Raw genomic sequence first — 14,046 nt, forward strand, 5'->3', positions numbered from 1 at the left:
AAACCTACAGAAAAGACAACCTGTCACACCCATATACTCACTACACTCCATCCTCCTGTGCCCACCACACACATACAAGGAAAAATAATTTGTGATTTTTTTTTTTAAATCAAGTATACTCTTTAGCTCAGCTGCCAATGTGGCCTTACCTGCAGCCATAACTTGTTATGCACAGCATCTCTCCCTGTAGCAATACACTGAAAAGTAGCATTCTGCCCTGCATTGACCTCTACGTCCCCCAGACGGAGGAAATGAGGAGATTTATCTGTGAAGGCAAGAAAAAATTATTTTCTTTCACATGAAGAAAACATGCCGTGTTATGTTTTCCCAACAGAATAATGTTGTTAAAACGTTTAGGCTTTGGCCAGGACTAATGTCATACGGAAGTTTTCTCAGTGCTGAAAGACACCGCTGCATCTCTCAGTGTCAGCTCTCTTTATCTCAGTAGCTCTACTGTGTATTGCACCATAATTGATAGAGCAATTCTATACAGAATGAGCAACCGACAATTACTGCTTGAGGACCCCAGCAGCATGTTGCATACAGGTGACAATAAAAGTTACATATCAAAGCAAGCAAAAGAGATCAAACAGGCACAAAGCATGGCATAATAGAAAGATATAGTGAAAACATAGAATGATAGCTCAAAATTGGACATATACATGGCCATTGAACTATCAAATCACACTTGAAGTGCCCAGCGCTTTCTTTCCCTTTTTTAAAAATTTCAATAACTGTTATGTAATCCTCTAGTACTTCAAAGAACAAGGGACTGTTCTTCCTTCTCTCAGAGTATTAATTTAACTGTTGTTAAACCCACTTCCTATTGCTTTATAGTCCTAAAAAAGTTACCCAAAAGAAATATTAGACCAACAAAACAGCAATGACTGCATTCAAGATATACATGAGTTGTATGACTGTCAAACAAGCATTCTCTTATAATTACCTTTAAAGGTGAAGCTATGTATGTTTTCAACTGAAAAGAACTATAAACAGGAAAAGCTAATCCTCAGTGAGTAAAGACAGAGCATGGAGGACCATATCACAATGAAACTACTGTTGTGCTCAATTTAAATATTTTTTTTTTAATTTGGTTAACTCATGAAAGTCTTTCTTTAATATCTTCTTTCAAAAGACATGTAAATGAACAATACATGGAAACATGGTTCTCATATATGAATGGACTGAAAGAGTTTAGTAAGCCAACTTGAACTTTGAGTGAGATAATTTTGTTCCCCTTTTTCTTAGATTAAATCAGATGTATTTGACTACATGTATTTCTCAGGATACACCACAATCATTTGATTCTTGCCTGCTTCATCTTTCCCTAGGGCCTCATCTCAGTAGGTGCTCCAAAAAAGGAATGCCTGCACTAGAATGCAAGCTAGAACAGTGTTCATGACTTGGGAACAAAAGACCAGCAGCAATAGTATCTCCTGAGAACAATGAAAACCAGAGGAGGGGCCAGGCAACTGATGATTTTTGCCACATCCTGCTGGTGATTCTAATGCACACCAGGGTTTGACAACCAGTTAGCAGGAGTATGAGCCCTGGCTTCTGGCATGGCAGCCTTTGTGCATGCTGCTTACAAATTATTAGAGAATTTCCACCAGGAGGATTACTGAACAGATCACCTAGAATCCATGGCCCTAAAAAATGCTGCTGTAGGGAGATATAGCTGAAGTATGAACTGCTTTATGCCTGGCTCTACTGAATGCACGCAATGATTGTCTTTCAGGGTATGTGATGTAAACACAAATTTAGTTACCCAATCTGAAGATCAACTAATGTGCATCTAAGGACATATCAAATGATGTGCAAATAAATGCAGTTTCTTGTTTTGTATGCCTTCTATTGTCTTGTTGTTTATTATGAATTAGCCAGATATTCACTATGACATGAAAAAATTAGATCTAAATTAAGAATAAGATGAATTAATTCATTTTCTTCATTTCACTCCAAGTTTCAACTTAGATCACGTAAGTTAATAAAGCTTCTTTTTCTTTTCTTTTCACTGAACTCTGATTCGTTATTCTTTGTTTTCCTAGGCAATTTAATAAAGTCAAAAGAGGGAGTGAGTCCCTTGATTTTTATTTTCCTCTGTCAAAAATAACATCAACTAAATAAATTGAAGAACTAATCAGCTTTGTTAGGAGATTCATGAATGAGGCAACATTCCTTCTATCAACTGAAGACAGATCCAAGGAGTTATACAACTGGAAAGTTTTTACAAGAAGGGTGGGACAAGGGTTTTATTAACAAAAAGAAAAGAAATTATTATTTATTTTTCTTCTTTGAAGAAGAAAGGGAACAATAAGAGTTTTATGATTCAGATCACCTCTTCTTCCTCTGGGGCATAGAGAAGGATCACAGGACAAATATTCTTACTGGTGCTTGACCATAAAATCAAGACAAGTCAATTAGGATTAAGTTTCTGGAAGAGGCTGAAACTGCAAGTAGAACAAGTATAAATTTAGGTTTGGTATCAAGGAATTTTAGCATGAGTGATACCATTTTGAGACTGTGGTTTTCTTTTGAACATTAATTGAACAGTTAAAAGAATCTTTTAACATGTGCACAAGTCTGAAAAACATTTGATTCAAAAACTCTAGAAATACCTCAGTGATCTTTTTAAACTGAACAGAAAACTAGGAATAACAACAACAAAAGAGACAGCAATGACCAAGTGATAAACAATCAACAGTCACTACCAATATAAGACAAGTGTTGAAAGGAGGTAGAAAAATACAATTCTTAATCACAACTCACCACAAGGATAACTCAGGACTTGGATGTCATCAATGGCAATATAACCACTTCTCCCTCCTGAGACTTCAGCTTCAAATATTACCTGTCAGGAAGAAACAGAAAACATTTACAACAATCGTTTTTAATGAATTTTCACAGTGAAGGAAGAATAGCTGTAACACACTTAAGAAAACTAAAATTTAATTTTTGTCCTATAAAAATTAAAATGGTGTCTTATAATGTGAGTAATTTCTTAAAATTTGTACAGGAAAACAAAATATTTTTTGAAGAGCAATTAAACTATTGAGGTCAGCAGCTCTCAATAAATTTTTTAAGCAAATATGATTGATTTCCTGAATGGGCAATATATAGACAGATATAAAAAATCCATTATCCCTAAATTTTCCCTTACTGACTTTTTCCATTTTTTAAATTTATTTCACACACATTGAGCATCAACTTGAAGCAGTATGTTAACCAGCTAAGACATCAACTGATCTAAGCTTTTAAATACAGTAGCTGAATTTTCAAAGAAAGAGGTCATTAGATAGATACTATGCCAGGTAAAAGCAACCACATAAAATAGAAACCAAATGAAAGTAATCTGTATGGCTACTAAAACTCAAGACAGAAGAGATGAAATCAGAGAATCAGGCATGGAAGACTTTGAATACCACGGGAGTGAAGACTAGGAGTAAATCCTGTAAATGGTTAATCAATTTTAAAATATATATATATATGTATGTATAAATAAACATTTTAATAATATATTTTTAAAAATTAGTGTTCAGATGTAAACTTATGTTATAGAATTTTGTTATAGTCAACAATAGAACTTACTTAATAGACTTTCCCTTAATCTTAATAATGTGTGCTGTTACTTTTCAAGAGAAAATAGATTTAGCATGCCATGTTTCAACATTTTATTTTATGATGGGCTCCTTTATTTATGGAGATATATGGGTCATCATAGAAGCATTTTGCAAAATATTTTAGGAAACACATTGGAAATTGATGTTTAAAATAGGAATAAAATACAATCAAATTGGTCTACTAGAAATATATTTGCTTCAAAGGTGAAGGATGGCCCCAAAGAAAGACTAGCAACCAAAAGATTCTAGTAGCAGTGAAAATACAAAGATGAGATGAAAAAGGAAAGATAAAGAAATAATGCTAAGGAAATATTAAAAAATAGAAAATATTGATTCATTAGTTTTAGAGAAATAACAGGACAATTCTGATTTCTGGCTTGGGTCCCTAGGGACTGTACTGCACTATATTGTCTATTGACAGGAAGGAGGAAATTTTCCTTTTCTATCCTCCTTGAGCTAGTGTGTCTGGACTAATAATAAAATGGGTATAAGACCAATTAACAAGAGAAAAAGATCAAATTTTAATCGTGTACAGGGAGACCTCATAGAAATGGGACCTGAGAAATGGCCAAAGCAGGCAGCTTTTATGCTTTCTAGACAAAGAAACAATAAATTTGTGGGGAAGTGACAGGGCAATGAAACTTTGTGCTCAATCAGCGAAGAACCTAAACAGAGTTTGGACCTGGGGCAGTAAATTAGAGAAGTAACATGTTTGTTCACACAAGTTTTTCAGCTTCAAATTCTCTACCTTCGGTGTTAAGGGTGTCTTTCTACGCCCAGAGGCAGGGGGTACAGCTTTCACATGAGAGACTTACTCTCTGCTTTCAGGGAGATGGAAAGGACGGTCAGAGTAGCCCTCTTGCATTGGCCATTGCTAAGTAACTTCAATTCAAAATAATCTGTATATCATTAAGACATAATTGGGGCAGCCTACCCCATATCCCAACATTATCAGGATCCCTAGCTAGAACACGTGATGCAGAGAAAGGTACAGATTTGAGGAAGAAGATAACTAAGCACATTGCAGACATGATAGATTCACTAATTCTAAAATACATATGGGGTAAATGCTTAGGAGATAACTAAACATATATTTCAGAGTGAAGAAATACGTTTAGAATAAAGCTATAGATTTGAAAGTCATCATCTTGGCAGTGAGTAAGCTATCGACTTGAAAGTTAAAGGTGAGTAATATGGCATAGGAAGATAAAGAGGAGTAAACCACTGAGGATGAGATGGCTGGATGGCATCACCAACTCGGTGGACGTGAGTCTGAGTGAACTGTGGGAGTTGGTGATGGACAGGGAAGCCTGGCGTGCTGCAGTTCATGGGGTCACAAAGAGTCGGATACCACTGAGTGACTGAACTGAACTGAAACCACTGAAATGGAAGGCAAGACAACAGCCAGCAGAAGTAAGGTCAGCAAAGTACAGTTCAGACCTAACGGTCGAGGGAGGAAGAGAAGGATCAGGAGGTTTCAGGCAGGTCAACACTCCCACCAAAAGGATTTAAAAAGGCCAAGTAAATCATAATAACTATAATTTTAAAACATCAGATATCTGCATAGACAACAGCATCTAAAGGGGCACAAATTTTGAAGTACAGGGTCTCTCTAATGTGATCCCAGGATTCTCGTTTCTCATGGGAATATTTGCCAATTCTGGAATCAGGCTGTGGTTCTAGGACAGACTTAGGACCTCTATGGGAGAAAGTGAAAACACGGAAGCTTGCAGTAACAGCGCAATAAGAGAACAATAAGCTAGAAATTTGAGAGTCTGAATAAAACAGATGTAGGCTTCCCAGGTGGCGCTAGTGGGAAAGAATCCCTCTGCCACTGCAAGAGACTTCAGAGATGTGGGTTCGATCCCTGAACAGGGAAGATTCCCAGGAGAAGGGCATTCAACCCACCCCAGTATTCTTGCCTGGAGAACCCCATGAACAAGGAAGCTGGCTGGCTACAGTCAATAGTGTCACAAAGAGTCGGACAAGACTGAAGAGACTTAGCATGCAAGCACAGGTCATGGCAAAAAGCATGAAACGCAGGACAGAGCTCAAGGTAAACTAAAAAAGAATCAATTAAAGTTAGCCATTAGGAATCGTCTGGTAATGTTTGACATAGATAGTATTACTGTCATGGAGGGGAATTTTTATTGAGCACTTACTATACTCAAGAGACTATTTTAACTGAGCATGTTCATTCATGCTCACATCTACTTTTGTTTCCCTCTTCTCTCTTTACCTCTCTGCACACACACAAATAATATATCTTAATTAGAATCACATGAGGTAGATATTACTTTTATCCTCAGTTTAAAGAAAAGTTAAGTGGCTGCACCAAAGTCTAACAACTAACAAGTCTTAGAGCCAAGAATGAACCCAAGCCAACCTCCAGGTTCTATCAGCTTCACTATATTTCCTCTCAAGTCAGAGACACAAATGCAGTAGAACATTCCTTTAAATAAGCTTTAAATTTCCTTTAAAAGTCTAATACGTTAAATTTTTAAAGTGTCATTTTAAATAGCAAACTAATCAGGTATTATACTGACTAAATAGTAGTATCATGACCTTGACACCCTTTCCATTCTCATACCATACCAATATCCACCCCAAAGCCAATGACAGTGGGACACAGCAGGCTGCATGGATGATTCACCCCCTCTTCAATCACTCCCACCATAAACTGGCTCCTATGCTAATTCTCTTCTACATCAAGTCTGCACTGTATGACTATTAATTTCCCTGGAATACGCTGAAGTTGTGAAGTCAAAGAGATTTCTGTGCGAAGACAATTGCTTCATGATGAAAGAAGGGCTAATCTATAAAGACAGAAATATATGTGAGTGCATGTGTGAGTGTGTGTATACACAATCTGCATTTCCTGTGAAGGTTTTGATACAACTGTTATGTCATTGTCTAAATACTGGAACAAAGACTTAGCAAGAAACAGGAGAGAGAATCAGAAACTTTAAATAAAGTATAACTTGAAGCAATTGTGGTACAGGTCACATTCTCGGGGATGAGAAAATTTGTTTTTGACACCTACTTCTCCTGTATACAAATCACTGAGCAAATCACATAACCTTTTAGAGCCAAGGCTCATTTGGAGATAATGCAGCTTTCATTATAAAGTTCCATGAAGCTTAAATAGTAGCATCTGTAAAAGTACTATATAAATGAAAAGGTAAGATGATAAACATTGTTAATAAATGACAACTGTATAAGTTTATGCCAGGAAAAGAAGCTTTATTTGCTTGGATGGTTGATAGGAGTTTAAGGAAAGGGAAGGAGGGAAGACACAGAAAGAAAAAATGAGAAAATTATTTCTGGAAAAAAAATACATTGGTATGAATAGACTATGCAGCTGAATAATCAGTTCATTATTCAGTTTTGTTACAATTAGCATTAATTAAATTATTCCAATTCTAGGCTTATCTTAGTTTTACTTTCTTGAATTGTTTTACTTCCTTTGCTTCATGTAGGTGATAAGTTTAAAGATGTTTACTACATCCCTGAGGAAAAGTTTCTTATCTGTTCATTTAAATTGGGCTTTATTCTGGACAATAAATTTAGACCTTGATTTAAAATGGAGTGAAAGAATTGGTTCTTTAGTAAAGAAAAAAAAATGTTTCTCTTTTCAGTGACCTCATTTCCTCTGCTAAGTGTTGTCTCTGCCTCATTAACGAGACCAAGAGAAAATTTCTAAGATCAGATTCCTTTATTGCTAAGGATCTAATCAGCTTTATCACTTCAGCAGAGCCCTTACCTTGTAAGGCTCTCCTGTCCACTCAGGGAAAACCAATCTCAATAGCTTAATTACGCAAAACTTGCTCGGGCTAATGTTCAGGTCAGAGCTAATGCCTGGGTCAAGTAGTCAACCAGGGCTTCCCAGGAGAAGAGAGCAAGGGAAGCCATACCCTATGTCAACTCGAACCCACCCAAGAGGCCAACTTGAGAACAGAATGGAAGGGCTCCGCTTTTCATGCTATTTCCACTCCACTCCATTACCTGAAATACTGAAGGGGATGATTCTAATCAAAATTTTGCTACTCTAGCAACATTCTTGGATTATTAACTAAATAAGTGAAGTAAAGTCGAATTGAAGGAGGGGAGAAGATGAAAGAACAAGAATGACATTGTTCTTTGGCAAACAATTAATGCAGAAGAAATACCGCATATAAGGGGAAGCTGAACTCCAAGGAAGGAGCCTGGGCTCTAGCTGTTGGTCTGCTATCACATGGAAACCATGCAATTTATTTAACTGTGTCTTCACAGCTTCAGATCGACAACACTGCCCTTGTCCATATTGAAGTTTCTTATGAATATTGAATGGTTTATGTGAAATGATTAAATGATATACATATAATGATTAAATGATATATGAAATGCCATGTAAAACAAGGTAATATGGATTCGAGAAATCTAACCCTAAATTGAACTTAATTTTCTTTCAATATATCACAGTGTTAAACTGTACCATTTTTCTAGATTCCACATATAGGCATTAATATATGATCTTTGCTCTTCTCTTTCTGACTTGGGCTTCCAAGGTGACTCAGACGGTAAAGTATCTGCCTGCAATGCGGGAGACCCAGGCTTAATCCCTGGGTTGGGAAGAGCTCCTGGAGAAGGGAATGGCAACCCACTCCAGTATTCTTGCCTCTAGAATTCTATAGTCAGAGGAGCCTGGTGGGCTACAGCCCATAGGATCACAAGAGTTGGACACAACTGAGTGACCAACACTTGCACTTTCTTTCTGACTTTTCCTTCACCCTGTTTGATAGACTCCAGGTCCATCCACATCTCTATAAATGACCCAGTTTCATTTATTTTTATGGCTGAGTACTATTCTGTTATATACATGTAGCACACCTCCTTTATCCACTGATCTGTTGATGGACACTTAGGGCGTTTCCGTGTGACAGGGACAGAAATGCAGATGTAGAGAACAGCTATGTGGACATAGGGGCAAGGAGATGGTGCGATGACCTGGGAGACTGGGTTTGACATAATACACTATCACCTATAAAACAGACTGCTAGAGGAAACCGGCTATATAGCACAGGGCGCTCAGCGCGGTGCTCTGCGATGACCTAGAAGGCTGGGATGGTAGGGGGAGGAAAGAGGGAGAGGGTATATATGCACATACAGCTGATTCAGTTCATTTCACAGCAGAAGCCAACACAATACTGAAAAGCAGTTACACTCCAATTTTTTTTTAAGTGTAGGCTCCAAAGTCAGAGATACATTTCGTTCATATTCTTTAATTATTAACTTTATATGGAAAAATATATGTAAAGTTACTGTGTAACGTCAACTGATATACAATCTAAACCTATGTTTCTTTTCTTTCAAAACAAAACTGTGACTATCCACCTCAGGGTTAAAGGAGGATTAAATGAGCTAACACACCTGAACCATTTAGCAACAGCTCCTGGCACAGGGTCAGTGTTCTAGGTTAAGGGGCACCACTACCATGATGGGGAAAAACATCTGTAAAAGACACATGTACTAAAATCAAATTTCTTCTCATTCTCTCCTGTCTTTTCAAAAAACTTAACTCCCTGTCATGTATTGGGGAGGAAAAAAAAAAAAAACCCTTAGAATAAACTAGTATTGTATTCCCATCAGTTCAGTTCAGTTCACTCGCTCAGTCATGTCCGACTCTTTGCAACCCCATGAAATGCAGCATGCCCATAAACCTTCTCAAATATGTTTTCTGTGATTTGAATTTTTATGCAGAGTACATCATGAGAAACGCTGGACTGGAAGAAACACAAGCTGGAATCAAGATTGCCGGGAGAAATATCAATAACCTCAGATATGCACCCCACTCCAGTACTCTTGCCTGGAAAATCCCATAGATGGAGGAGCCTCGTGGGCTGCAGTCCATGGGGTCTCTAAGAGTCAGACACAACTGAGCGAATTCACTTTCACTTTTCACTTTCATGCACTGGAGAAGGAAATGGCAACCCACTCCAGTATTCTTGCCTGGAGAATCCCAGGGATGGGGGAGCCTGGCAGGCTGTCATCTATGGGGTCGCACAGAGTCAGACTCGACTGAAGCGACGCAGCAGCAGCAGCAGATATGCAGATGACACTATCCTTATGGCAAAAAGTGAAGAGGAGCTAAAAAGCCTCTTGATGAAAGTGAAAGAGGAGACTGAAAAAGTTGGCTTAAAGCTCGACATTCAGAAAACGAAGATCATGGCATCTAGTCCCATCACTTCATGGAAAATAAATGCGGAAACAGTTGGAAATAGCGTCAGACTTTATTTTTTTGGGCTCCAAAATAACTGCAGATGGTGACTGCAGCCATGAAATTAAAAGATGCTTACTCCTTGTAAGAAAAGTTATGACCAACCTAGACAGCATATTCAAAAGCAGAGACGTTACTTTGCTGACTAAGGTCCGTGTAGTCAAGGCTATGGTTTTTCCAGTAGTCATGTAAGGATGTGAGAGTTGGACTGTGAAGAAGGCTGAGCACCGAAGAATTGATGCTTTTGAACTGTGGTGTTGGAGAACACTCTTGAGAGTCCTTTGGACTGCAAGGAGATCCAACCAGTCCATTCCAAAGGAGATCAGCCCTGGAATTTCTTTGGAAGGAATGATGCAAAAGCTGGAACTCCAGTACTTTGTCCACCTCATTCGAAGAATTGACTCACTGGAAAAGACTCTGATGCTGGGAGGGATTGGGGGCAGGAGGAGAAGGGGACGACAGAGGATGAGATGGCTGGATGGCATCACGGACTCGATGGACGTGAGTCTGAGTGAACTCCAGGAGTTGGTGATGGAGAGGGAGGCCTGGCGTGCTGCGATTCATGGGGTCACAAAGAGTCGGACACGACTGAGCGACTGAACTGAACTGAACTGAATTGAAGAGAGTATATCTTAAACGTTCCCAGACAAAAATGAAATGGAAATTATGTGACATGCTGATGTTAGCTAATACTGTAGTGGGAATCACTCTGCAATGCATCCTTGTATCAAATCAAAACACTGTACATCTTAAATTTACATAATGTTACACGTCAATTATATCTCAATAAACCTGGAACAAAATCACTTCTTACAGGTAATGTTGAGCTTAAGAGTGATCAAAGGTAGAACCATCTGTATGAAGTAACAGAAATGGGACAATGGAAACCTATCAGACAATGATGAACAGAGCAGGGGAGTGGAGATGGCTATAATTCTCTTACAGGTAGTTACCCTGAATTGCTGGAGAAATCTAACCAAGGATGGAAGAAGATGGGGGGTCAAGGGAAGTGTTCAACTTTTTATTATCATTTTTAGGACAGAAAACACTTAGCTATTTAGAAGTCAATGAGGAGAATTCAACTTGATAGGGTAAGTCTAAGCATACATGAGAGAAATGATAACTGTTAGTATGAGATAGAATAGCACAGGTTCCAAATTCCAGGTCAGAGGAGGCGCTCTATTTATAATGTGAGGAAAGAAGGAAAGGATGAAAAGCAATACGAGTAAATCTGTAGAACTGGTAGATAGGGGAGTTTCTATTGCATGGTCTCGGTTTTCTCAGCTACGGGGATGGGTAGGAAAGTAGGAGGGTATGAGGAACGGCTGGAGTTTTGAGAGAATCAAATGGAGCAGAATGGAGAGGAGAGGAGAAAGGGAATTGAAACGAAAATGTGATAGAATATCCAGGAGTATTGTGGGCCCATTTGAAGCTGGTGACTGAGAATTTCTACTGATTCTGATCTACCATGGAGCATGGTTCTATTGAAAACAGAATTTGCTTGATCTTAAGCCCATAAAAAATAGACAGAAAAAAAAGGAATCTAGGAGTTTATGGAAATAGAATATGTGACAAAAAGATTACAAAAAAGAAATAAAGTTTTGATACAATATGCAAGTTGATGAATTAGCAAAAGACAGAAAGTTTGATGGACAAGTGCTCCCCATGAAGCTGATGGATGACCTTGGTAAAATTCATCAAGTAGAAAGAAATGAATTTATGTTATGGTCAGAAAGTGAGATGCTTACATGTAAAGTCAGAACACTTGTGAGATATTACAAGATGTGTTTAATGAGCAGCAGATTAAAACAAGGTAAGTGATTTTCGCAGATGGGTGAAATATGGAAGGTGATTTTTATAGATGATGGGATGAAGGAACTACAAAGGGGCTTCCCTCAGTGATCCTGAAGCCATCAGGGCAATGGTGGGCTCTGGAAGTCAAGAAAGCAAGTCTGACACCAGTACTAAAGTTCGGGATGGACAGAAGACAGTGACTTCACTCAGGATAATGTCATGGTTGAAAGGAAAGAATTCAAAGGGACAGCAGTGACTCCTACCCACTAACCTGATTCTAAGCTGCAGGGTATTAATATCTGCCCTTTTAGAGGCTGTTTGGGAAGACGTATCCTCAGTGTAGGCTTCCAAGGTGGCTCAGTGGGTAAAGAATACATCTGCAATGTAGGAGATGCACAAGACTTGGGTTCGATTCCTGGGTCTGGGAGATCCCCTGGAGGAGGGCATGGAAACCCACTCCAGCATTCTTGCATAGAGAATCCCATGGACAGATGAATCTGGTGGGCTACAGTCCATAGGGTCGCAAAGAGACGGACACGACTGAAGCGACGGAGCACACACACATCCTAAGTGTGGAGCTACAACAGAGCATGATTATTATAACATAATTAATTGTCCAAATAAATTTTCAAGATTTATTTTCAATAAATCTTCACTACTAAAATATAAGCTCATTGAGGGCAGTGACTTGGTTATTCCCCACAGCATCAGTGAAACACAAGAATCCTGTTGACAACTGGGACTTGGAAAAAGTTCCAACATGTTACAGAAAACAACCATGTATTAGATTATTCTAGTTAATAAGTTTTGCCTTCAGGGGAATTATGGGGGTAAGGTATTTAATTCAGTTTTACCTAACTCATAAAATTTTGTTGACATAATAAAATGATTCTCCCTTGAGAAAGTTCCAGATAATTTTCCCAAGATAATTTAGAAACCATGAAAACATAATTACTTCCCTTGAATAGTTAAATAATGCTGTGAGGAATAAATTTCTGCTTATAGGCCCCAGAAGATCTTATATCGAATAAACCAAATAACTATGTGGAAACTTCAAAATATAGAATCCAGTTTCTTTTCAAATATAAAAATATTCTATTTCTGTTCATACTTAAAAATTAATATGCATGTAACTGGAAGGTGATAACAGAAGTCTAGTGTACAAGAGCAGTCACCCACAATAGCTGTTTTCACAGGTACTATCAATCTGGGGTTCTGCTCTCTCAATAAAGTTTCACTGAAAGTATCATAGAATTAGGAGCTTCACCCTGTTAGACTCCTGCAGGCCAGGCTGGCGTGCCTGTTGAGTCATGTAATAGTTGGTTTCTAAGAGTCTAACGTGAAAATGTCTTTAGTAAAGGCCTGGAGGCTTTCTGAAACAAATGCATTCTTAACAGTCCTTGACATTGGTTGCTTACTTGTTTATTTAACTCCTGAAAAAGATAAACACCTACAACTGCAAAAGGTACCTAGATAAAATATTTAAGCAAAAGATATACTGGTATATTCTTTGGCTTTAAAGCTGCTTGAGAGAGTAATTAGAGGATTCTAATATAATGCCTACTACATATGGAAGGCACCAAAGACATACATTGTTGTTTAGTCGCTAAGTCATGTTCAATTCTTTTGCAATTGATTCTTCATCTAAAACCCTTTCACATTTCATATTTTAGCAATCCTTAGCACCTTCATGACTTAAAGGTATGCAAAAACTCAAAATCAGTCAGTTATTTTCCTTAAGATGTCCTGAGATTAAATATGGCCTGTTTCTCAGGAGGACCAGTCTCATCAAGACTGAACATTAGGAATTCGTTTTCTGAAGCGAGTAATGAGAGTTCCAGAGATCCTAAAACCTACACTATTACCTGAATACATGCAGGGTTTTTGTATAGTTACAAGGTCAATCATGCAACAGAAACACACATAGACACACACACACACACACGTAAAGGTGCATGTGCAAAACTCTATCTATCCACACACAATTATAATAATATGTGACTTAAGTAGATTTTTGAATGCAAATTCTGTGTATAGGGCAGCCAAGTATTCTTGAATAAAACTCAATGTTACCAAAAAACCCTGGGATTTAAATTGCCTAAGTGATGAGAGGAATTGCTACTTTATCTAACATGGAAAACAACAGTAGGTATAATAAGACTGCACTTGCATCAAAAAAACTACAACATCCATCCAAATGCAACCCTTTCCAGGGTGGTATTGTATTTGCCTGATAAACAACAGGACATCAATCAAACCACATGCCAGTGTCCAAGCAATAGTAAAACTCCAGGACCACAGATCAAAAAGAGAAAATAAAACCTAAAAGATTTCACTCCACAGAGGACTCTACAAAATAAAAGGCCAAAGAAGGCT

At 38.0% G+C, this 14,046-nt stretch overlaps 1 protein-coding gene across 4 annotated transcripts in view; it reads right to left on the reverse strand.

The window, feature by feature from the left end:
* PTPRK (protein tyrosine phosphatase receptor type K) overlaps positions 1-14,046 on the reverse strand; it is a 619,103-nt gene that overhangs the window by 293,375 nt on the left and 311,682 nt on the right. For all 4 annotated transcript variants that reach the window (XM_068985075.1, XM_068985072.1, XM_068985073.1 and 1 more), the window contains exons 4-5: positions 2,770-2,851; positions 150-265 (exon numbers count right to left, since the gene is read on the reverse strand). In XM_068985075.1, the coding sequence (XP_068841176.1) occupies positions 150-265; positions 2,770-2,851 (198 nt within the window). The remainder of the gene's footprint in view (positions 1-149; positions 266-2,769; positions 2,852-14,046) is intronic.

The sequence above is a fragment of the Capricornis sumatraensis genome, chromosome 13 (assembly GCF_032405125.1).
Source record: "Capricornis sumatraensis isolate serow.1 chromosome 13, serow.2, whole genome shotgun sequence".
NCBI lineage: Eukaryota > Metazoa > Chordata > Mammalia > Artiodactyla > Bovidae > Capricornis > Capricornis sumatraensis.